Source organism: Phyllostomus discolor, chromosome 13, assembly GCF_004126475.2.
Source record: "Phyllostomus discolor isolate MPI-MPIP mPhyDis1 chromosome 13, mPhyDis1.pri.v3, whole genome shotgun sequence".
NCBI lineage: Eukaryota > Metazoa > Chordata > Mammalia > Chiroptera > Phyllostomidae > Phyllostomus > Phyllostomus discolor.
In genome coordinates this window covers 7333248-7358774 of record NC_040915.2, presented here as the reverse complement: position 1 = coordinate 7358774, position 25527 = coordinate 7333248, and the positions used below count along the sequence as shown (strand labels likewise).

Here is a 25527-nt window from a genome sequence, read left to right as displayed (position 1 = left end):
TGTATGCATGAGATGTCGAGGACTCGCATGGAAAATGAAAGCAAAATACCACATTAGCGAACTTGTATGTTGATTTCATGTTGAACTGCTATTTCGATACGTTAAGTGTGTTATTAGAATGAGTGCCACTGTTTCTTTTTACTTTTTCATGTGGCTGCTAGGAAATTTGAAGCAGATACGTGGCTTGTGTTGTGTTTCAACTGGACAGCGTTGCTCCAGAGAGAACAGAGGAAATATCTCAAAAGTCCACCAAGGAGGGTCCACCAAGGGGAGAGAGCCCTGCACTCCCCACACACAGATGCCTGGCAGACGCTTCCCCCATCCCCTGCACTGGCCCTCGAAGACCCCCAGTGTCTGCTGCCCCTAAAGTGAGGCAGGGACGGGAACCCCCACCAGGAGGCACCCCGGGCGAACTTGGAGGTTGTGCTGTTGCAAATGCTATCGGGGTGAGGAAGTCAGGCTGGGCCACCTGAGTGCAAAGAGACGGTCCAAGGTGTCACACTCTCTTCTGAGTCGCAGCGCAAGCTCTGGGGGAACAGTCGCAGATCTGCGGCGTCATCGGCACCCGCAGATGCTCCCCACGAGTGGTGCCGCCTGTAGGGCTCACGCAGCACAGCCGTTCACAGACTAATAAATTGGGAGAGTTATTATCCCTTTAAAATGCAGACATATCTAGGGTATATCCACTTAGCGACGCGCACGGAATAAATTACTTTGGGATGACACTTTTTAATTGAATTGAACTAACAGCTAAGTAATGTGTTGCAATAAGAACAATATTAGGATGATTAAAAGATCTGAAAGCTCCTGCAAAATTAAATGATTAAACATAATGCTGAGTAAATGAACAAGCGTGCGTCTGTTAATCGGTGGTGAGCCGCAGCAAACGGCCACGTGAGTAACTGTGCATCGTGGCCTTACCACCCCGACCCCCTCCACGCTGCCTCTCCATCACACGCTCCTTACTGCCACGCTGGGCAAGCTGCTTTCTCCACAGACAAACAATATGCCAGTAATTTAGCGAGTGTGGCAGAGCCCGCCCTGTGGCTCTCAGCAAACTCTCGTTCCTTTGGCTGTGGGCTTCAAGGAAGGGCTGCAGGACTGGTTTTCAGTCTCTGTTGTCACTCGAAGGGCACATTATGTATGGGGCACAAATTCTTAGAATGCTGGCGTCCATTCTGATCATAGACTTGACCTTGCCGACCTCTCCCCTGATGGAGATGTCACCTGTCTCCTGTTAACCCAGTTCCCTCCATGTGCTTAGTTGTCTCCGGGCCGTCCATGGGGCACTTTGGTCTTAAGAAGCAGAAGGTGGAAATGTCACGTTGGAAGAAAATCCCGACTCCAAAGACCCCACGGCCAGAGCCGGCTGCTCCCGCAGGAGGGAGAAGGCGGGCCCGCCGCTCCAGGGCCCCTCCCCGGAGGGTGGCTCCAGCTTCCAAGCATCCCTCGGCAACGGGGCCTGCCAGCCCTCCTGGAGCAGCCGCCTGGCAACGGGGCCTGCCAGCCCTCCTGGAGCAGCCGCCTTTCGTCTGACCTAGAAAACTGATTAACTTCCTTCCTCAGCACACCCCTGCCCGCCCAGAGATAACACAGGTAATTTCTTTTCTGATCATATCAATCTTTCCTGGCGAAGTCTCACTCATTATTAGTTGCATAAAAATTCAGGCAATGACTCGATTTATTAGGAAACACGAAAACAGTGAGAAGTTTTGTTTCACTCTCTAATAAAAACTCCCAAGGTCTCCGTGACAGAGAACAAAGGGACAAGGCATCTCATTAAGGGTAAAATTCAATTCAGAGCAGACTCTCACTTGCTGGAATTGACGCTGAATAGATTATTTAAAAAGTGGAGAAAAAGTGCCAGCCACTCAGGCATGCCTGTGCTCACCACCAACCCCCCACAGCCTCGCCGAGGCCCCACCCCTCAGCAGGGCCACGACTCTGTGCCTTGCACACCCAGGCTGCGAGAAGCTCCGCAGGGGCAGCCTCCCAGGTGGAAATATGTTCCCCCAGCTGAAGTGCTGAGCGGACCCGTTTGCAGCACATCACGTGGGAAAAATGATACAGCGGAATCCCTTTAAGCCAATGGCTTCTGAAGAACGAGTCGGCTCTCCGAGAGCTCCAGAAGAAGCGCTGCAGCCGCTTCCTGTGACCGCCTACCAGCGACACTGGACCCGCCTTCCCGGATCTGGCAAGTGCAGAGCCAGAGAAAAGGACTGCACTGCTGGAGTTACCCAGGACGCGCATGGGCTCCATCGGGCGCCGTTGGTGGGGCTTCTGCCACCGGCAGCCGCTGCCCCTCCATCTGGCCCAGCTCAGGCCGGCCAGCCCACGAGGCAGCACTCTCCGGCCTCAGGACAGAATGCCAGATGCCCCCAGAGAGCCCAGGCTTTGAGCTCTAGGGGTGGGAGTCAGTCTTCCCAGAGCAGGCCCTTGTGGAATTATTGAAGGTTGTTCCCAGGTAGCGCAGCTGCCGCGCCCCCTCAACCCGAGGCCCAGGACCTCCAGTGGTCTGGGCTTCGGGAAACTTGGGGTTGTGTTGCAGGCTGCCCAGTGGGGAGAACGGGGTGGGGGCGGCCTGCACCTCACGGAACCCCAGCCCCCACATCGCCATCCGACGGCACCAGCGTCCCCTCAAATTTAGTCCAGAATGTGTCCCACCGTTGCCGTGACAATGCCCTTCCACTGCCACGCGGGCCCGGGAATGGAGCGCTAGTCCACGTTGTGGTGCGATCTCTGTGTGAGGGGGTGGGAGCCCCGTGCCCCTTGACTGAGAGAGGGTAACAGCGTAATGGAAGGGAACGTTTTTGAAATGCTCATGCACGCTCCCCTCAACTTAATTTTATTTTTTTTCTTATTGGCTTTTTTATATGACATTTCACAGTCCTGTAGCCTCAATAGCTAGATCTGCATCGTAAAAATGACAACACAGTGATTTAAGGAGGAGAGTCCATCAGAGGGAAATGGACGGTGTGCTTTCAAAGTACCAGTTTAGCACCTCTTACCTGGGGTCAGCGTTCACTTTCAATACATCATTAAAGCATCCTGTTAAATCGCTCAAAGTGGCCGTGTTCTTCCCGGCCCCATGTCAGATCATGGAGACAATGGGGTGGAACCCTGCAGGAAGGGCCGCGTCAGGTGCACATGCAGGGAAGGCTGACCTGAGTTCAAACGTGGAAGAGAAGGGGAGAGAGAGAAGCCGGCCGGCTCTGCAGGCGCCGGTCTCCATCCCGAAGCTGGTAGTCAGTGGCCGGCAGTGGCCGGCAGTGTCCACCTCACCCCCTCTCTTTGTCAGCCCTGCAGCCCAGTGAGACGAGAGGGGCCGCTAAGGTGCCTGTAGAACCCCGGAGACGCCCAGGGCAGCTCAGGGCACAGGGAGTTGGCAGGTGCAGCGGGGCAGATGCGTCCTCCTTGGCGGCAGCGAGGCCTAGAGCAGAGCTTCATCGGCTGAGTGACCGCCCCCCACCCACCCACTACAGGAGCGTGAACTCCTGCAGACTCAGCCCTCAGACCCACTGCCCCATCCTATCCCCATCCTGAGACCCCAAAACAGTAACACCCCCTGGGCTTTCTTTCATTTCCTTCTTGAAGTTACATCTTTTGTTTCAAAGTAATATATGCCACTTTTGCACAATTACCCATTAAGTTGAAAGATAGCCCCTCCCAAGCCCCCTGCCAGCCCAGTCCCTCGCCTTGGGGGTTGGGGTCGTCTCCCCAGGTGGTGGAGCCCAGGCAGGCTGTGTCCCCGCACAAACAGACACCCACCCAGGGATCTTTGTGACCTCAGATCAGACACTACGCATTGTTTTCCAACTTGCTTTTCTCACTGAAAGCGATAGGAAGTCAGTTTTACAAAAAGATCTACATGGCTCCTTCCAACAGCTGTGTAATATTCCATGTGGGGCCAAAACACAATGTTTGGCCGCCCGCTGGTGCCGGGCACGCCGGTGGCTCTGGTTTCTCCTGGCACAGACAGCACCACAACTGGCCCCTGGTCAAAGACAACTTTGCACGTTTGGGCAAGTTCATTGTCAGGTAGATCCACAGAAGCTTCTGGGGGTGGAGAGTGGTCTGATTTTGCAGGCACCTTACAGCTCCTCCAGAAGTGACAGCTTTTGTCTCTAGGACTGAGGGTTTCCAAAAGTTGGGGAAAGACGAAGCTCCCCACCTCATCCTTCCCATCTCAGGATGGACAGGGGTGCAGCTGGGATTTGCACTTGGAGTTTGCCACAAAGACGAACAGGCCTGGCCGCCGCACCCCCAGTTTGATCTGCAAAGGCCTCAGAACTCCCCAGGACTTCAGTCACCCCGAGTTCAGTGGTCCAAGGGGGGTGGTTGTGGCACAGGGCCAGCGAGGAAGCCTCAGGGAGGTGCAGTGGTTGGAAAGGTGGGGGGCAGGAATGGGAAGGGCATGCTGTTACAGCTCACTGGGGCCTCCAGGCTTCCCCGTGAGGTCAGGTGCACATCCGTGACCTGGGCCTTGTGCAGGAGGCCTTTGGAGGGGCTCTGGCTGTGGCTGAGGGAGTGGAGGAGAGGTTGAGCTGGGAAGGTTGGGAAGGAGCAGGTAACCAGACCTGGGAACCTTGTGGGCCAAAGGTTGATGGTGTGAGCAAGGACAGTGTAACTGGTCCCGGAAGGGGGCTGGCTAGAGAAGATGAGGTGAGGGGTAGCATGGGCTGTCTAGAGTGGGGGTCTGCAGACATCAGAGCACCAGGTCCAGAAGAGCTCAGGCTGGTCCCAGCTGGGAACACCAGGGGTCCCATCATTCCCAGGGCCACCCAGGGCCTGGCTCCCAGCAGGCTCCCAGCAGGCTCCCAGCAGATGGGTGGCATGAGAGACTATAGGGCAGATGGGTGGATTTTCATATTCGTGATTTCTTTCCAACCGCGGCACATCGGGACAGCCCAGGAGGGCTCTACTGCCTGCTGAGACAGCACCTCACGGTCCTGTGGGCTCAGCAGCGGAGCCTGTGGTCCCCATGACTCCCAGGGACCACTGGGCTGCCCCCAGGTCTTCAGGGGCCCATGGGTGCGGTGTCTGCGGAGCCTAGGGCAGCTGAGCCCCTTGGTGTCAGGGCCATTTCCCCAACCCCAACTGGAGAGGTGGTGGGGCCAGGACCCAGGAGAGCAACGCACCAGCTATGGTCAGTCCTCCTCAGCTCGAACTGCTTCCTCAGATCCCTTTCCTTCCCAACGGGCCAGAGTGGAGGTGGCAGGTGAGGCTGAGGATGGTCACATTGGCACAGATGGGGTTACAGTGGCAGGAAGGGTGGCCTCCAGGGGCGCTGCAGACTGCCAGATGTCAGTATGGACCACGGTGCTGGGGGGCGCATCGAGGTGTCCAGGGGCGAGAAGGGTGGACAGGATCCTGGGCTGTCTGTGCGGTGTGTGTGTGTGTGTGTGTGGTGTTCACAAAGGGGCACCAGACCCCAGATGATATTTTATCCCAAAGACTTCCAACCCCTTCAAACCCGAACCTGAGCCTGTTGCTACAACTGCAAAAGACACCTGGCCTGGGCCCGGCATGGCTTTGGCTGCAGGGTCCTGACATGGGCTTCGTCCCCAGTGCAGCCCAGCATGTCCCCACACGGGACCTGCAGGCCTCCCGACGCAGGGCCATTTCTCAGCACGCTGACTTCTGCTCAGAGGTGCACGTGGCCCCTGCATCAGAGGCACCGGGAGCCCTGCAGTGGCCCCGGGCTGCAGGAGGCTGTCCGGTTGTAATGCAAAGCCACTCGGCATCACACCACAAACACACATGGAATCAAGCTAAACTGCCCCCTCCATTGCCAGGGACAGCACTGCCGGTGACCGGTCCCTGGGGTGTCCCCTGCCCACCACGCCCAGCCTGGCTGAGGAGCTGGGGGTGGGCACCAAGGCACCGTGTATAACTCTTAAGTTGCCTTTCTCTGACTTCTTGATGTTTACTGGAACTTAAGGTTACCCCTGTCTCCCTCCATCAGATGACACGTTTGTCAAGTTGTGGAAAATAATTTTTCAGCCTCTAGTTCACTGCTACCCTGGTGATTGTTGGGGCCTCGTGCCCTGCGCCGGCCCTGCCCCAGGGGCTCCAGGCAGCTCCCTGTCTGGGTCCGGGCTGTGGCCATCACAGGGGCGGGGTGGTGGGCGAGGGGTGTCGACGACAGAGCAGAGATAGACCCGAGAAGTGTTCACACTGATTTTCTGCCAGCTTTGCAGGTTCAAGCCGAGGTGTCATGGGCTGAGCTCCTCTGCCCGAGGTGCCAGCGTGGCCAGCGAGCGTGGGAATCCCTGGGCACACGCAGATACTAGCCAGGAGTTTGGTTTGGGCCCCGCTCAGCAGGCGCTGTGGGGGACGAGACTGGAGATGGGTGTGCGTGTCCTCACAGCAGGCAGAGGAGTTGGGCCCCCTCCCGAGCCAGCGGGAGGGGAGGAGGTCTGTGCACAGCGAGAGACCTGCGGAGACATCCCCAGGGAAGGGGTCCTGACCCGGAGTGGCAGTCTCGAACGACAAGAGATGAGAGGCTCCTCTGAACACACCTTATCCAGAGGCGTGTGAAGGGGGTTCAGCTGCGACTGTGAAGTGGGGAGAGGTGGGTGACACCTGGGCTCATTCCCCCCTCAGATGGAGTGTTCGCTCAGCCAGCCCGCAGCCTCCGCAGGCACCTCACCGGGCAGGCGCGGTGGCGTCCAGTGCAGGGAGAGGCAATTTGCTGCGGGTCCAGATGTGGAGATTTCCGAACTGACAGATGGTGGAGGAGTCTTTGGGGAGGAAACGGGAAGCATTTTTCTTCCCAAGACCTGTCCTCGGACAAAGCAGCCATTATAGGGCTCTCTCTCTGACAGATGACTTAAAGAACCTACCGGGGACAGAGAGGGACATTTCCCATACAAGTGCAAGGGGAAGTGGCTGCTCGCAGCCCTGTGCCCCTGGGGGGCAGGAGCAGCTGGGTTGAGAACCCCTACCTCACCCCGCAGGGGCCTTCCTGGTCCTTCACTTCAGGCCCACTGCCACTGCCCCGCGTCTCCATCTGCAGCCAGACACCTGGTCCCCACCCCGCCAGAGGACACTTGCTCTGCTCTGGGTGTGGGGGGGGCTCCCCGCTCTCACCCGCCCAGAGACTTTTCTTCTCAAGCGCCCTTTCTCTCTTCTGCATCACAAAGCTCACCCTCTCCATCCGGCCATCCCACTGGCCGGCACACACAACACCTAAAACGCACACCAGTGTCTCCTGGACCTCCCATCAAGCATCCCACCCCTCTGCTCCCCTTCATGGGCCCCTTCTCCCACCTCCTTGCCTCCCGTTCTCCTTCAGTCCCTCCCAGAGACGACTTCACACCCCAGCGCTCTCAGGAAACAGTCGAGGTTCCAAATGTCAAGGTCTCAACGGACCTTCATGCTGCCGGTGATCAGATCTCAGTGGGGATCTGAGCGGAGCTCTGGACAGCGCTGGGATGACTGACAGCTCCACAGGGACAGCCCCGCCCCCTCTCCTGCAGCTGTGGGCCCCAGTGGTCCCTCCTGGTCCTGCCAGCCAGGCCTCTGTCCCAGGCCTCCTCCCCCGACCACTCACCATAGTGGTCTCTCTCAGTCCCATGGTTTTAAGTACCAGCAAGATGCTGATGGATCCTGAAGGTGTCTGCCCCTCCGTCCACCTGCCGCAGGAAAAACAGAACCTGGATCTTACCTCAAGTGTCTGCTCCCTCCTTCAGATGTCTGGTAAATGCAAGCTACACACAGGTTTTCAGGCCAGGCTGGTAGTGTTCATTCTTGATTCTGCCTGTTCCCTCAATCACCCCCTCACCCCACGTTAGTAAGTGGACAAGTCCATCAGCCCTGCCCCCGACAGCTGCCCCAAATCAGCCTGCCACTCAGCACCTCTGCCTGCACGACGCTGGCCTGAGCCGCTGACACCTGACCCACAGGTCCCCGCAGGTCTCCCATCTTCCCCGGTTACCCATTCTGTCCACCCTCCACACAAGCCCCAGAGCACTGCCCCAACACCCACCCCCTTCCTGGGGTGGGCCCCCTCCCCCTCCCCCACCCCTTTCCCCCTCCCCCCTCCCCACCCCTCCCACAGCCACAGTCCTCTGCCCGCCAGTCCTGACTGTTCTTGCCATAGTGGCTTTAGGAGTGAGCAAGCACATGACCCAGATCAGGCTAACGGAACCCAAGGGGACAGCAGCGTGGGGGCTTCTGGGAAAGGCTTCCTATCCTTCCAGCTTGTGCGCAGCAAGGGGTCCCTACCCCACTCTGCGAGGAAGTCCCTGCCCGCGAGGCCTGGGGTGCTTGGCTCGGTGCCGGCGGAGGACCGCAGAGCCCGTGGGAACCAGGGGGAACACACCCACCTTCTTGTTCCACAGATGGTCGTGTTCCTTCTCAGTCAGCCCTGTTTCCAGCCAAGGGTTTCTGTTAAGAAAATGAAGACATCTTGACCCATGTGCAGACGGTCTTTGACAGCATAAATCAGACCACGTCAGGCTCCTGCTTAGAGTTCCAGTGGATTCTCACGCAATAAATCCCCAACTCCTGGGGGCTCTATTTGGCTGGGGGCTCTGTTCTGGCAGAGTTGGTGCCCAGTAAACAGTTGTTGAATGAGCACTGTCCTAATCTCTCCGTTGCTTGAAACTACTCATGCAGTCCCTCTGTGTGCTGGGAACCGTGCTGGGTGCCAGGGACACGAAGGAAAGAAAACAGGTACGGCCCCTGCCTCGGTGCAGCGTGCAGAGGTGCTCGCTCACAGTGGAGAGCAGAACTGCAGACTGTAGGATGGTTGGAGCAACACCGAGCAACCAACATGGGTTGAAAAAGTAGACTACCCACAAATCCGCAGGTCACCGACGGATAAGTTGATTGCCGTCCCCAAATGAAGCCAGGAAGAAGGAATGTGGTAGTCACACAAAAGTGGAATCAGATGGCCCGGGAAGGAACAACAGAGTCTGGCAAGTGCCCCCTGCACAGGCCAGACGCAGCCCAGGGCTCGGACCCAGGTGCGGGGTGAAAGCACCCAAGGCAGCCTGTTCCCAGGGGCCAGGCCTCCCACCCACCATGCTCCAGCAGCTGGCAGAAGGAGCCGGGGTGGCAGACCCTGGTGGGGGGGTCAGCAGAGGGGACACAGGGCACCCCACCTTACACGTGTCTCCTCAGGGTGAGCCATTTGCAGATGCCGGGCAAAGCCATCGCACCTGGGAGGCCTAGGGTGTTACCTGTCCCCTACGTGGCCTGGAGACATTGTTCCTGTCCCACTCACCAACGTCACAGGGTGGCCCTGGTCACAGGAACAAGGCAGGATCAATAGAGCCTGTCCCGCAGGTGCCACACCTCCCTTGGTGACTCCCAGGTCCCCTGAGAGGCTCATCCCAAGGCCAGAACATTGACTCACGGGGAGAGCAGAGGGAGAAGAGGCTGCAGCCGCAGAGACGGGTCACAGCACCAGTCCTGGGCTCTGTCCCTGTGGCCCTGGGCCCCAGGGGCCCCTGAGCCTGGCCCTGCCCTCCCAGGCCCCGTCTCAAGCCTCACAGTGCAGACAGGCAGGGTGAGCTTCTGACATGATCTCTTCACAGAACCATCCCTCGGAAAACAGCGACTGTCCAGACAGGAATGTGTTCCATTAGTGAGTTTCTAACACCAACACCAACTTGACACGACTCTGAGAAATCTAATTTCTGTTGCTGTGAAACGCCAGGGTCCGGCCTGCGAGGGTGCTGACGGGTTCGTGAGTGTCTCGTCAAGTTCAGGGCAGAGTGAGGAGCAGCGCCCGGACAAAGGGAGAGCTGTGACAGGAGCCAACACTCAACTCTCCAGCGGCTACAGTCCCACGGCCCCCGTCCTCAGGAAGGGTGTTTATGGCCCAGTTCACAGAGGGCCCGGTCACCCCAGCACCGCCCCGTCTCTGCAGGCCCTGAGGAGCAGGGACAGCGGCTGTGTAGGGGGAAGCTGATTGCCGGTGTTCCCCACCCTGGCTGTCTGGGAAACCAAGGGTGTCACTGCTCCAGTGTGAAGGACCTAGAGAGAGAGGCAGGGGTCTCCCAGGAGATTGCTGTCAGCCCAGCTTGGCCTCGAGCCACCTACTGTGTGCCAGGCACCATGCTGGGCACCAGAGCCCCTAACAGTCCTGCCTGGAACCCCACAGCCAGGCACACAGCTTAATCAGCACCCCACAAAGGTCTGCCTGTGCTAACCAACCTGCGCTGGCTGACAGCCGTGGCCACTCGACCTGTCCCCCCTCATCCTGGGGGGAGCCAGGGAGCCCACTGATGTTGGAGGCCTGGCACATAGGGAGACAGGTGCCCCAAGCTGTCAGGAAACCCCCAACTCTCCTGCCCTCCATAAATTCCCTACTTGCCAGGCAAGCCTTTCCATTCTCATCGCAGGGCCACTGTTGCCCCGGGGGGTAGCGAGGTGCAGAGACTGGGGGAGGTCTGCAGGGACGTCCACTGGGAACCGCGTGCACACTCAGAGTCCCAGAGCCCTCCAGCTAACCCCTCACTTCATAAATGTCCAAGCGGAGGCCAGGGGCAGGAAGGGGCCTGCCCAGGCCCCTCAGTGTGTCACCAGCAGAGCCAGGCCTGGAGGCCAGGTGTCCAGAGCTGTAGCCGGGCACCAGCCCTGCCCACCGGAGCCCCAGCCCAAGACACAGCTTCACGTTTGGCCCCCTGGGGAACCACCCCGGGAGGTCATCGAGCAGGGAAGGGCAGTGGCCAGACGTGAGTTCCCAAGCAGTGAATCCCCAGGAGTGAGGAGAGATTCTGTGGCCGTCAATCTCTTCAGAATTTTAAATGGAGCCGGAGAACCCTGACATGAATTAAATTCAATAAAATAGTCATTTCATTGAGCTTGCTATGATCCAAATATTTGCAGTTTGGTTCATGTCGATGTAGCCCACAGGGGCAGAATTATGAGGGTTCTATTGGCATGCTTGAGTTCTGATTTTGTCTGAGTCTTTCCTGCCCAGCATGCGTGTCTTCAGACTTGCAAACAATGGGCCGGCGCGCTGGGCAGGGACACAGGTGTGCTGGGCAGGGATGCAGGTGTGCTGTGTGGGGACACAGGTGTGCTGGGCAGAGATGCGGGGCCAGCTGTGCCTGAGCAGGTGGAGAGGTGCACAGACATCCCACTCGGTGTGTTGGCTTGTTAGTTTTCCAGATGTTTCTGAAATCTGTGGCTTTTGGGCCACATGGAGAGAGGGCCTGGGCATCGCACGTAGCTCTTACCTTCTGAGTGAGGGCCTATGCTCCCAGCCTGGTGATTGGCCCGGTACCCCTGCAGGCCAGACCACCACACCGCCCCACCCACATGCCCTCCCCTTGCCATCTCTGCAGACCCCCATCTACCAAGACAGGGCTTCTCAGGCCTCAGGCAGCACAGCAGCCCCGAGGCACCTGGGAAAGCCTGGAGTCTGTGCCCCCAGGGAGGCAAGGCCGGTGTGGGGCGACCACGTCTCAGGAAGAGGAGCCCCTCTCTGCCGGCCCTGTGGGTCTTGCAGTCTGACAGCAGCACAGGCGTGCACAGAAAATGTAGGTTCCTCTTGTAAGAAGACTTTCTGAAAATTGTTTTTATTTTTCAGTTACAATTGACCTTCATTATTATATTCATTTCAGGTGCATGACCCAGCAATCAGACATTTGTGTAACTTACGAGGCGATCTCCCCGCAAGGGGGGCACCCGCCTGGCACCACGCACAGTTGTCACAGTGTCATTAACGACGTTTCCTGTGCTGTGCTTGCGTCCCCGGGACTGGCGTTCTGCAGTTCCTGATCCCTTCGTCTTTTTCACCCAGACCCCAAATGCGCCCCCAGCCCCAGTGGCCATCCGTTTGGTCTCCATATCTATGAGTTTGTTTCTGTTTTGTTTGTTCATTTTTTTAATCCTCACCCAAGGATATGCTTTCGTTGACTCTAGAGAGAGAGGAAGGGGGAGAGGGAGAGAGAGAGGCAGACAGGCATCGAGGTGAGAGGGAAATGTCGACAGGCTGCCTCCTGAACGCGCCCTGACCAGGGACCACACCCACAAACTTTTGGTGTGTGGGATGGGGCCGCAAACCACTGAGAAACCCGGCCAGGGCCGTTTGTTCATTTATTTGTTTTTGAGGTTTCATATATAAATGAAATCACATGGTAAGTTTCTTTCTCTGTCTGACATATTTTGCTTAGTGTAACACCCTCTAAGTCTACTCTCAGTGCTGCAGATGGCAAGATTTCGTTCTCTTTTATGGCTGAGTAATGTTCCACTGTATATGCAAGTATATACCACATTTCCTTTATCCACTCCTCCGCCGATGGGAATCTGGGTGGCTGCCATGTCTTTGCTATTATAAATAATGCCGCACTGAGCAATGGGGTGCGTATATCTTTTTGAATTGATGGTTTGGATTCCTCTGGATAAATAATCAGATGTGAGAATGCTGAGTCATAAGATAGTTTCATTTTTAATTTTTTGAGGAACCTCCACACTATTTTCCACAGTGGCCACACCAACCTGCATTCCCGCCAATAATACACAAGGGTTCCCCTTTCTCCACATCCTCTCCAGCACTTGCTGTTTGTTGGTTTATTGATAATAGCCATTCTGACAGATGTAAGTTGACAGCTCATTGTGGTTGTCATTTGCATTTCTCTGATGATTAGTGACATTGAGCATCTTCTCACATGTGCATCGGCCCTCTGTATGTCCCCTTTGGAGAAATACCTATTAAGGTCCTCTGCCGATTTTTTAATCAGATTGCTTGCTTGCTTGTCTGTTTTAGTGTTAAGTTGTATGAATTCCTCATCTATTTTGGATATTAACTCCTTATTGGATAGACCATTAGGGACTATCTCCGTCCATTCAGCAGGCTGTGTTTTGTTTTGTCGGTGGTTCCTTCATTGTGCAGAAGCTGTTTACGTTGATGCAGTCCCATTTGCTTTTCCTTTCATTTCCCTTGCCCGAGGAGTCACATCCGAAAGAGTAAATCACTAGGAGCACTGTCAGACTTTACTGCCTGTGCTTTCTCCTTGGAGTTTTATGGTTCGGGGTCTTACGTGAGCTTTTAATCCATTTTGAGTTTACTCTTGTGTAGGCGTGAGGAACTAATCTAGTTTCATTTTATCTTTACATTGTCCGTCCAGATTTCCCACCACCGTTTACTGAAGAGACTGGCTTTACTCCATTGTATATGTTTCCTGTCTCCTTTGTCGGAGATTAATTGACCACATACGTGGCAACACACCTGACTTCTGCACAAGCCCCACTTGCCAGCCATTGGGAGAGAAACACTCCTAAGTGTTCAATCCATTGCAAAGCCTAGTCCGAGCGGACCATTGTAGCAATCCACACGAGTGATGCCCGACCCAAAAAAAAATGCCTCAGGTTTCCAGTTCCCACCCTGCATCCCCCACTGGCCCCCTAGCTGGTTTCTGAATGTGGAAGTAAGCACCCTGCCATCCTCCACCACCTCCAGTTCCTGGGCCTAGACGCCCCGCCTCCACCCTCCCCAGCTGCTCTGCCCAAGGTCAGCCCTGGCTGTGCTCTTGGTCTGGGTTCTGTCAGCCTGGTGGAGTCCAGAGTCCAAGGTTCCCCTTGGTTCAGCCTCCCATAGCCCCCACAGCCCCCACTGGCACCATGCAGCCCTGGAGGTCTGCAGGTCTGCAGGTCACAGCCTCAGGGCCCAGACCTGGCCATCCAGTGCAGTCCCCAGGCACAGTCCCCTGCCTCACAGCCCAGCCAGCATGCAGGCAAGGACCCCTGGGCCCCTCCAGGCCACCCCAGAGCCTAGGGGACTCTGGCAGATAGTCCCGGCCCTGGCTCTGTCACGCCCTGTGTAGCCGCCCAGGTGGGGAGGAGCAGCCTCCTCCTAGAGCCCCCTCCTTGGTTCCGCTCGCTTCCACACTGACAAGCACACTCTTTGCCCTTCTCACTGTCTCCCTTGTGACTCCCACAATGCCTTGGGATGAGGGGGTATTCCATACCCCTTTCTTCTTCCCTAGAGCTCGGAGCCTCACAGTTTATCCTGTGAGTGGGAGGTACATCCTCGTCTCTACTGGGGGAGAATCTGCATTCTGAGCCCTAAGGGTTGGCACAGCACAGTGGGAGCTAAACAGTTACAGCAGATGCTCCTTATCTCTCCGCCTCGCTGCCCTCTGCCCCTCCAAAGCCAAGTCTAGAGTGGGCTAGCGCCTTCTCCCCCCTGAGCAGTAAGCCTCGTGACTCGGAGGTGGGAGGGCGGCAGGCAGAGGGTGACTGGAGAGGGAACGGGAAGCACATTGCCTTGTCTATACAATAGTGCGCTGGTGTGCCCGCATCCGCCGTGCGGTGCTCGTCTTCCCCATGTGGCTCGTCACATTTGTCCTGTGTGTGCGGTTGTCCCCTCTCTGCCGGCCTGCTGGCTCCTTTCCTTCTTCATTTCCCTTTTCTCCATTTTGCATCCATCCATCCAACAAGCACTGATTAAGCACCTAGTATATACCTTGTTCCTCTTCATGAGCCCAGAGCAGGGCCACTGAGCGATTGTGGAGTGAGGAGGGCTCTGGTCCCCGGTTCCCACCTGACTGTGTCTGCATTGCAGAGCATCTCACCTGAAGCCGGTTTTGCTTCCCCTTCCAACGCCATCTCCCACACACACAGGCAGGAGGGGGTGAGCTCAGGTGTCCCGCCTGATCACAGCTCAGAAGTGTCCTGCTGAGTCGCAGAGCTCAGTCCCCACCTCTCCGCCTTGCTCCACACCTGTCAGACCTCCCCAGGCGCCGACAGAAACACAGGCTCCCCAGGGCTGGCTGCCTCCCTCCGCTCCTGCTGCCTCTGGCTGCCGCCCCCAGCCCCCAAGTTGTAGATCTGGGAGAGGCAGCCTGCCCTGTGGGCTGGTGACCCTCCCTCCCAGCCTGATCCCTTGTTGGCATTTGAACATCTGCGTCTGATTAACTTTTTGATAAACCCCGAGAATTTTAGAAAGCCTGTGGACGGAGGGAATTATGTTAGACCCTTCCAACTGCCTGAAGAATGATCAGTCTCACAGCCCATTATCAAGTGTGAAATGATGAGGATTAGTAATTGGTGCGGCCTGAAGCACACTTCAGACAGTTAAAGGCTACCAGTAGCACATGGTTGCCAAGCAGAAATCCAAATCCAAGTTCAGAGAATCCCCAGACAGAAACAAGCCTGCAAAGGTCAGCCAGTCCATTCCCCAGACTTCAGGCAGTGCGACCTTTCAGTTGCCCCCAGATGGAAGAGAAAGCTGCCGGCCCAGCCAGCGGACCTTGACCGCTCCTCACCCGGCCCAGGCGTCGTGAGGCCCGAGGCCGGGAGCGCAGGATGGATGCTTCACCCCTGGTCTCTGTGTGGAGGCCCACGGGGCCCTGGCAGCCCCCATTCATGGCTCAACTCACAGGTCCACAGCCTTCTCCACTGGTGGTAGTTCCTGACCCATTTTGACTCCCAGAGGCCCTTGGTCATTTGATGTAAGTTGCGTCCCCTCCTGCAGAAGACGTGCCCAGCTGTACATTTCGTCAGCATGGGAGGACGACTTTCCGTTGCCTTGAAGCCACCTGAGGCCCGGCCCTGCAGGCCATCCCCGGGGCCCTTTCCCTTGGAATGGAGGCTCCTTCCCCAGGCCTGCCCCTGACCGCCTTCTCCTTCTCCTCCCCCCCGCAGAGGTGGTCCAGCTCAGCCTCGCCCCCGAGGACAGGGTCAGTGTGGCCACAGTGACCGTGGGGCTGAGCACAGTGCTGACGTGTGCTGTCCGCGGGGACCTGCGGCCACCCATCGTCTGGAAGCGCAATGGGCTCGCCCTGAACTTCCTGGATTTGGAGGACATCAACGTGAGTAACCCGCGCCCAGCGGCGGCGGAGGCAGGGCCTGGGGCTTTCTTTTGACATCTCACATTCGGTGCACCACACGCAGAGGCAGGACGGATGGGGGCCGGACGCCCACCAGCCAGGCCCAGGAGAAGGTGAACGGGTCAGTGAGGGGCAGGGCCGGAGGTCCTTGTACTGGCTGAAGCAGTAATGAAGGCCAGGAGGTGGGCGTGAGGATGAGATGTGAGAGGAGGGGCCGTGTGGCGAGCCACCACTCAGAAGCTGGGACCACAGGCCAACAGAGAACATGGCCAGGCAGGAAAGCTCCGTGGCAGGGAGAACACCTGGGTGAGGTCTTCACCAGGGGGAAGATTCTGGGCCTAAAGCAGGTCAGGATGTAGATAGCTGGACACGGGGGCAGGGGATTCCCTGTGGAGGGCAGAGGCGAGCTGCTGGGCTGGTTGGCGCCTTGTTTGTGGGGTGGGGAGGGGGTGTGGGGGTGTGATGAGCTGGGTGGGAGAGCCCCTGAGTTCACACAGCCTCACCCGGCCGACAGGCTGCCGGGCCTGGGGTCCCAGCGTCACCCACACTGCGTCTAGCACTCTGAGCCGTTCCTTCAACAGCCGGTCCTCAGTGGACTACTCTTGCAGCAAAGCAACAGCGGCAGCACCTCCCTGCTGTTGGACTCGAGGAATACAGGGATTAATCTGAGAATAGTTATCGGCCCTGGTTTGGCCCAAGGGGTGAGGTGGCTTCCCAGAAGCTCACACAAGAAGACAGCGTGATATCATCATGGAGGGTGCTGCCAGGCCAGCAGCTACAGTGACAGGACCACAGTTTTCTGGGTGATCAGGGACAGCCCTGGTCTCCTTGCTCAGGTCAGGCCAGCTGGCTCTGCGGGGGGCGGGGAGACAGGGGTGTGGCCCAGAAAAGGGAGACCTGTAGCCTGAGTGGTCAGCTCCCACTCACAGCGCTAAGTGCTAGGGAGGTGCTGGGACAGAGGGAGGTGGCCTGGGCCATGTGACCCCATGAGTTGGATAGCACTAAGGGCCAGGGCGCACCCCAAAAAAGAGACCAACTTGAGCACCTTAGCGGGAACACTGTTGCAGCCATCGGCCTGACCCTGCAAGGGGGTGAGCTGACAGGAGGCAGGGAGCTGGCTGCCCACCCCTCCCGCCTCCCTGAGATGGGTGAGCCCACGCAGCAGCAGCAGCAGCACGGCAAACAAGGCTGCCACCACAGCAGGGCTGCTGAACCCCACAACCTGCACGATGGCTCTCAACTCTGAGAATGCTTTCTGGGGAGGCCCACTTGCAGTTCTGCAGCGACCCCCAGGGTTGGGACTCTGCCCCTCTGTAGGCCCCTTCGCTGCACCCTGGAGACTGTGTAGGAAGCAGACAGAAGGAGGGGCCTGGGGTTCCACCCTGGGTGGAGCTGGCAGGAGTGCCCTTCCCCCACCCTCGTCACACTGGGCTGGACGTTTCCTCGCGATCTGCCCTCTGTGGTGCGCACCGGCAGTCCCTCCCCATCTCTGAACGTCAGTACCAACTGGAGCCCACAGGTGCTTGACAGACTGACAGACAGGCACCGGAGGGGCCGAGTCTTCTGGGTCTAAGATGCCCAGAGCGCGTCTGGGATCTTCGCAAGGAAAGTCGGAGTCCTGTTTGCGAAGACTGGGGGTGGAGGTGTGTGTTGGGGTGCGCGCTGGTGTGTGCAGAAGCTCTCAGTGTGGGGTGTCAGCTTCTGACCGCTTGGCCGGCGGCGACTAATTCAGAACTAGGACAGGTCCGCCCACGTTTGTCGGAACATCCACAGGCCCGGCTCAATGCTCCGTTGAAAGACTCTAGGAATAAAGGCTGAGGCAGAAGTCCTCTTAATGCACTCGCCATTGGTTAATTGAATTACTTTGGGTGTTTTTTCCCCTCCCTCGAACATGCCTCCAGCACCGACTCAACTGCATTTTTACTCTGTGCTGCGAGGTTAGCGATGTGGGTAATTGTGGGTGCCGCTGGAGATGGATCGGCTCGCGTTCCCTCCCAGGAAGCACCTGCTGCTCATGGTCAGCCTGCAGCCCGCAGATCGGCAGGGCTCTGTGCTTCTCAGGAACCCCGGTGCCAGGGTGCGGGGCGGCGCCAGCCCCACGGGGGTCCTCGAGCGACGTGTGCAACCACGCACACACCACATAAACAAACACACACGACACAAGCCACACGTCCCTACACACACGTCTGTGCGGCAGGCGCACGTGGCTCCCCGCCTTAGGAAGCGGAGGAAGGCAGCACAGCCTGTGAGTGCGGGGCACCTACTCAGGGGTCACAGGCTCCCGGGCTTAAGTCTCAGCTTTGCCTCTTCCTAGTTGCACTCAACTACCCTTGGAAAGGGCGCCTGGCCCCTCTAAGCCTCAGCTTTGCCCTCTGGGGAATGGGGATGAATAACAGTTCTTGCCTCATAGGGTTAGAGCGAAGACTGACTGAGAAAATGCATGTGGATACATGTGACACTCTTAGCATAAGTGTTCCATGTAACTGTCACCACTCCCATTGTGATTATCGTTGTCATTGTCATCGTCACTGCTGCTGCCAGACAACACGGTGCACCCTGAGTCCCCAGCAGGCAGGCAGCCAGCAGCTGCCCGAGACTCCCCAGGCAGGCAGCCGTGACCCTGGCTGCCCATCACATCAGCCCCGATTCATGCAGAAAGACAGACAGTGACCAGCCACCACCCACAGGTCCAGAGCAGCCCGGGGCTGCTTCTCGGAGCCCATGGGGAAACGGGGGTGAGGATGTCCTCCTCACAGGCGCATTTCCAGGCCGAGGTGTGTCCCGAGCCTAGCCTGGGGCCCAGCGCACAGCAGGTGTTCCTGAGCGGCAGCCCCCTCTGGGGACAGTGAGGACAGCAGCCCTGGGGAGGTATAGCTGTGGAGAGGGACAGACAAGTCCTCTGGATTCCAGGGCACGTCTGAAGCGAGATTGGTCAGGGGAAACAGCCCAGGAGGGCGGGCAGCCCTGCTGGGGCACAGGTCAGAGATCGATCGGCTGCTAGGGCCTGGCCCCCCGCCGCAGTCAGATATGGAATCCTGTCCTGCCAGTAATTAGCGACTGTGGAAATGCCATACAGACCAGGAAGCGGATCAGCCTACACACGAGGGCGGGGAGCTGAGCGGAGAGCTGAGCGAACACGGGAGGTGTGGGCCTCCTCGCTTTGTCATTCCTGGGAGACATCTTGATTGGCAACAAAATATTAATCACTTTTTCACTGCTCTCTTAATGAGATGCTTTCATGGGCAACAAAATATTAATTTGTCTTGTCTTATCTGTTAAGCACTCTGTTAATGAATCCTGCCACAGAGCTGCTACAGAATGCCATCCTAATGACACATGTAATTAAACTTTTCTGACTTGCAAACATCAAGGATGCCTTGAGCGTCAGAATAATATTTGATTAGAAAGTAAATGTAGCCTCTAGCCCGGAGCCAAGCGAGAAGGCGCCTTTCGGATTCCCCAGCCAGTCCGGCCGCTGTCAGAAGCGTTCGGGAGTCACCCCTGTGTGTGTGGCCGTCCAGACGCTGCACGTGGGGCGTCACCCTGAGGACTTGCTTACTGAGCATGGGGAATCCAGGGCCTGCACCAGAGCGTCGCACAGGGTCACTGTCTCAGCCTGAGCCAGGTCAGGGCGGCTGCCCTGAGGCACTCACAGAGGCAGAATCACAGCAAGAAGCACACAGTTCCCACGCTGCAAGGAGGGAGCCAGTTCTGGGGGCCGGAGGAGGAGAGGTTCTGGCCAGGCTCAGGGGGCAGGGGTAAGTGAGGGGTGGGTCTGGAGTGACAGGCTGGGGCCAGGCCTTGAATGTTAACATAAAGGACCTTGGCTGTGCCCTTTGAGCAGTGGGTCTGTAGCTATTTACCTGGGGAGTGACATGGTCAGACATACGTTCTGCAGGCGTCCTGAACCCTTTCCAGCATAGGATTAGACTTGCATCCAAGGGGGACCCCAAATAAATAGGACCCAGAAATGAGGGGAGCCCTGCTGGTGCTCTGCGGGGGGAGGTAGAAGAGTTGGGGATCTCCCTCCCCAGTAACCTGCCCAAACGCACCTTCTGAGTGGGACAGTGCCACGGGCCGGCCAGAGCTCCTGCTCAAGGCTCCCCCCTTGATGGCTCAAGCCATGCGCCTTCACTTCCTCAGACTGCCGAGAAGTTCAGCGAGGACCTGGTGCGCCTCTTGAGGATGCCTGAGCCTCCTCCCCTTTGCAGGAGGCCCAGCTGGCATGAGGGACCCTTGCCTCAGCTGCACCTGGAGAAACAACCCCCCACCCCATGCAGAGCAGCCTCAGAGTGCCGCCCCAGGAGACCCCTGCGGGCTCAAGCAGGGGTCTCCTGCTTGATTATGAGGTCTCTTCCTGTATGTTTCGTCAGAAGCCAGTAGTGTTACTCCCACACCTATCCCAGAGCTAACAAAGGCTGCCTGAAATTTATTTACTTCCTGGCCAACTGCTGATGGCTTTATTTTTTAATTTATTGATTTTTAGAGGTGGGGGGAAAGAGAGAGAGAAAGAGAGAAACGTCGATTTGTTGCTCCACTTATTGATGCATTCATTGGCTGATGCTTGCATGTGCCCTGGCCAGGGGTCAAACTCACCAGCCAACTGAGCACCCCAGCCAGGGCCCGCTAGTTTCTTTCCTGAAGCAGTTATGGGTCTAGGTGGCTCCCGACTGGGACCTGCGGCCCTCACCTTAGGCTTCCAGGACCCATGACCTGCTGCCCCATCTCAGAAGCTAAGTGGGGGTGGGGGGAGGGGGAGTGGGAGGAGGGGGCCGGGCCATGTAAGTGCCCTGAGCTTCACCTGTGTTGGTGCTGGTCTTGAGCCTGAGCTGAGGCTGCCCTGGGGTGGGGTCTGAGCCGATGTCCAACAAGGGGCCAGCCGCACCCCACCCACCCTCCCACTGCGGCCCGTGGCCAGCTGCCCCGAAGCGGCCCTGCTCTGCTCAGACAACCCAGGTCTCGTGGGGGAAGGGCCGTCTGCCCCAGGGCCCCAGCCAGAGCCCCCAGGGCAAGCTGACCCTCAGGAAGGACGCTGCCCCAGGAGGTAGTGGAACGCCCGTCACTGCAGGCCCCCGTGCAGAAAGGGGGCCAACTGATGCAGCTTCGGAGGGGTCTCCCAGCCATGCGGGCAGACAGCCTGCGGTAAGGAGGGCACTTGGGGGGCAGGGGCCTGTCGCACATGGGGGGTCCTGCACATAAGCCAGGCACACCCGATCCCAGCCAGGCACCTCACGTTTTCACCTGGGCCACAGCACCCCGACTTTCTCCTGCGGGCTCTGAGCCAAGCTGTAGGACCGAGGTGGGGCCCATCTCAGAGGCTGGTCTGTAGGCTCCCCTCCTCCCCCGGCCTCCGTCCTAGGTGTTCTGGGGGTTGGGGGCCTGGGTACAGCTGCCTCACCTCCTGCCGAAACTGAATGCGCAACCCATTCTAGGCCCCAGCTCTGCATCCATACCACACGCAGCAGCCCGGGATGAAGCAAACTGTCCCATAACCCAGCAGCACATCCTGCCTGAACAACGTCACCTGTCCTCCCCTCATAACTGTCTTCCTCACTGTCCCTTATGACCCTCAGGGACAGGGGACCTGCCCATCAGGGGAGCCAAGGCAGGGAGAAGACATCCCCAAAGTCACAAACACAGACAACCTGACGGATCCTTGCCAGTGTTAATGCTGCTGTTTTGACTGTTAGAACAGGCAGCTCCCACGTCCCTGGGGGCCAGGGCTGCGCCGCCTGGTGCACACGCGGCATCTCGTTGAACCCTCACCCAAACTCCAGGAGGCAGGCGGGCTTAGGTAACTCACGGGGTCCAGGAACCCGCCGGGGCCTCCAGCCGGCCCGCACACCCCGCCAGGACCCTCTGTGTTCCTCTCTCTTGGGACACAACCCTCAGCCCCACCCCCATATCGCCAGGGCCTCACTCTGGGGCCGGCAGGGCCCAGCCCCACGGGTGGTGTCCACTGTGCTCACAGGCCCCAGGCATCCGCTCCAGCAGGGGAGGAGGGCAGAGGCCGTGACCTGCACGTGAGATTAGAAGAATACATTTTTCTAATGTATTCTTCTTTTTAAAAAAGCCTACAACAAATCCAGTACATTTCAAATAACTTGAGAGAGCCACTCTTTTGTCAGGTTTATTTTTCCTTTCACCCAATCTCGCTTTTGGGGGGCTTTCAAATGTCAGCAGACGGAGTGCAGTGATGAAAGCAGAAAAACAAAACCCATTAGAAGAAAGTGCGTGAGGCAGTGTTTGAAGGATGTGTTAAAAGGCTCGCTTTTTTCCCCATGCCTAAATGGTGTAAAACCAGGAACAAACAACTCTAATGAAGCATATGCTCTCAGCCAGCTCTTCTTTGCAAGTGAATTATTAAAAAGACCAAAAGAGAATGATTTAGGCGCTCGTGACTCATTTAATCTTTATTGTCTTTATGTGAACCAGTCATGAGCCCACTGCGGAAAGAGGAGAGGCGTTGATCAGCGTGGAGAGCGGCACCACCACCGGCAGTGGTTGTGGGCTCCGCATTAAAATAATCCCATTAAACGCTTGGGTACATTTTGTTTTAAAGTCTGGGAAAACACTGTACTGGAAACGTTCAAATGCTGTGGCCCATTCTCTCTGGCTGGTGTCGAACACCCTGGTTGCCAACGAACATCTGGTTCCTGAGAGCTTTGGATGAGTTCAGACCATGGGGAGTGCGGGCCGAGCTCCCAGGGGCGGGGCCAGAGCTCTGAGGGGCGGTGGCAGGGCCGGACCCGGGCACACCAGCCACTGAGACTGGTGGGGGCCACTCTGCCCCTCCCAGTGCCCCCACTGGCCTTTGCTTTCCCAGTGGCCCCCTCCAGGTCACCTCTCTTCCCTCCATCACTGGCCTCAAGGCTTTCCATGAACTCAGTCACCACTTCTGGCCCCATCTCCAGGGTGCAGGCCCCTCAGGAAAATTGTGATCCAGGTTCGGGACCGATGCAGAGCCCCCAGCCACAGGGAGCACAGCACAGCCCCTGGCTGTCCTCACCAGCCCCACGCAGGGGCACCCACCTTCCACCTGCCATCTGGCTGTATCTGCTGCAGCCAGCACTGCCCTCACACACACCTCCTCGCACGTGTGCAGAGGAGGTCTGTAAGAGAAGTTCGCAGAAACAGAGTGACTACATTCTAGCGGGGGCATGTTTTGGGTTTTGATGGGTGTTGCCAGATCTCCCTCCAAAAAGCCTGCACTGAGTTGCACTCCTACCAACAGCGTGGAAGAATTTCAAACACCATCTCAGGAGAAACGTCCTAATCGCAAGCCTTCCCTGTCCCTGAAAAGGGCCGTGGAAGGAAATTTCATTAATCCTTCCCGGAGTGTTTCACGAATGGCAGCCGGCTGTCTCGTGGAGAGTGTGGTCACAGTCGGAGCCGGTCCGAAGTACAGCCCTCCCAGCCTGGGGTTCAAGGTCCAGGCCTCTCTGAGGGCGCGTTGCACTCGGCCCCGCCCACCCAAGCTGGCCCTGCGGGGCTGATTGGCTAGAGATCCGAAGCCCTGTTCAGAGCTCAGGCCTGCCACTCACCAGAGGACCCCACGCGCTGCCACTCCCCCCGCATGCCACTCCGGACCCCCAGCCAGTCAAGAGGTGTCTGCCCTCTGGCCTCTGAGGACCAGCTGAGGGCTCAGAGCCGTGTCCCTAATGAGAGCCCTCGGTTGCAGGTGCGCACTCGGACACTCAACTCTGTCCCCGGGTCAGACCCTCAGCATCCACTCACCTGGGCTGGACCCCCTGTTTGAGTCTGGGAGCCAGCCACACAGTTAGAGACAGCAGTCCATGCCAGATGGCTGTCACTCTGACGTCAGCGACAGGTGTGGCGAGTTCCCAGAACTCTGTGCAGACCCAGCCACTTGCTAGAAGGACTCGCATAACCCTCCAGAACTGTCACAGCCACGGTGACAGTTGATTACAGGGAGAGACTACAGATTAAAACTGCTGAGGGGAGACCCTCTAGGGCAGGGTCCAGGAGGGTCCACATGTGAGCTGCCATTGTCCCTGCCCCATGGAGTCATGGGCACGTTACTTACTTCCCCAGCATGGACGTGTGACAATACGCACAGCATCCTGCCAACCAGGGAAACTCAAGAGCCTGGTGTCCAGAGTTTCACTAGAAGTCAGTCTCAAGTCCTGCCCATGTGGCTGGCCTCTAGTGTCAGCCCCCGGGGAGGCAGAACTGACACCACTTGGCCCAGGGCCCCCGTCACATTGCTGTCTGGTGGTGAAGGCTCCCAGGCCAAAAGAGGCCCGGGTGCCCCTGAGAGACAGGACGCCCTGAGGCCTGGACATCCCCTCCCCGTGGCCGAGGGCTGACCCGGCCTCTCTCTAGGTGGTGTTGCTTCTTCTCCACGCTTCCTTGCAGGGGTCCCCCAGAGACAGCACAGCTGGCCCCCACACCCCCATCCACTCAGCAAAAACTAGCTGAGCACCTCCAGTGCACTGGCCCCGCCACACACTGCGGACAGGGAGAGGAAGCGCCTCCCCGCTGACGCCCAGTCGTGGGGGAGACAACCACACACTCCCTGCACCCGCAGGTGAGTCGGGAGCCCCCCACAGGCCTGCTCCGGCCTGGGCAGGAGGACAGACGCCCCGAAAGTGGGTGTCCATACAGCCCCGCCCTGGGGCTCAGCAGCCACTTAGGGATCTCTTCAGGTTGCAGGGCCTTTTTTGAGAGGACGTGAGCAAGAGGACTGGTTCTGCAGGTCCTGGCAGAGTGGTGGGTCTGTGCTCCTCCAAGGGGCCGGGAAGAAGTGACCCTGGTGTGGGTCAGAGTGGTCGGCTGTAGAGGGCGGGGGGGGGGGGGGGGGGTGGGGGGGGTGGAACAAGTGTGCGTGTGCATGCACGCTCAGGTCTCCTGAGTGTGCCCACTGATGGTGCATCTGGGCCCTGCCTGGTCTGGAGAACAGACTCGGGTCCCTGTGAGAACGCAGACCCCTCTGCGGGCCGGCCGTCACCGCAGCACTGCGTGCCACTCAGTTTGTGTCCGTGGTGTTGAAACGCAGGCGCAGGCAGGAAGCTGAGGTTAGTCAGATCCCAGGGCCAGAACTGAACCAGATGGAGGCAAGGAGCCCCCCTCACTCCCTCCTCCCCAAGGAGCAGGGCAGAGCTGGGAAAGCTCTGAATACACATTTCTAGACTGAGTTTTAACCTGTAGCGTTGGCAGGATCGTTACCCCAAACTCCAAAGTCACGCTGAAGCCCCGGTGTCTAACACGTTGTCACCACATCCTCTGCGCCGAGGACTCATTGTCACGTGACTTAGACCTGCCTCCCCTGCATCGCTATGGCAACATCCTTCATCTCGCCTCTGCTTAAATACAGTTTAATACTTAAGTCTCATTTAATTACTTTCTTTATTAAGGGTGGATACTTAGAATATAACTTTTTGAAAGGCAAAAACCATGTCTTTAAGTAAAATTGTCTCTTTCCCAAAGATGGATGTACATCAGTAACAGAACGGTCTGCGCTGGCATCTGTTTACGGCTGCAAGGAGCCTTGATTCTGCTAATGCGTTTCCATGCACCAGAACTGGGAAAAAAAAAGCCATCCATAAAAAGACAATCACAGAGATGCAATCAAGCCTTGATGGCGGTACTCCGACAGACCTCAGGAAACATTCACGAGCGGAAGGATTGCAGCCTTAGTTTTACGTAGCTTCTTATAAATCAATTTTTAAAGTAATTCTCTCACATTCAATGAGGTAAATTTGATTTCTGTAGC

General features: G+C 57.6%; 1 protein-coding gene across 1 annotated transcript in view; it reads left to right on the top strand.

The window, feature by feature from the left end:
• Positions 1-25527, top strand: part of FSTL4 (follistatin like 4) — a 183684-nt gene that overhangs the window by 110692 nt on the left and 47465 nt on the right. The window contains exon 5 of the mRNA XM_036014468.1: positions 15607-15773. Coding sequence (XP_035870361.1) covers positions 15607-15773 — 167 coding nt within the window. The remainder of the gene's footprint in view (positions 1-15606; positions 15774-25527) is intronic.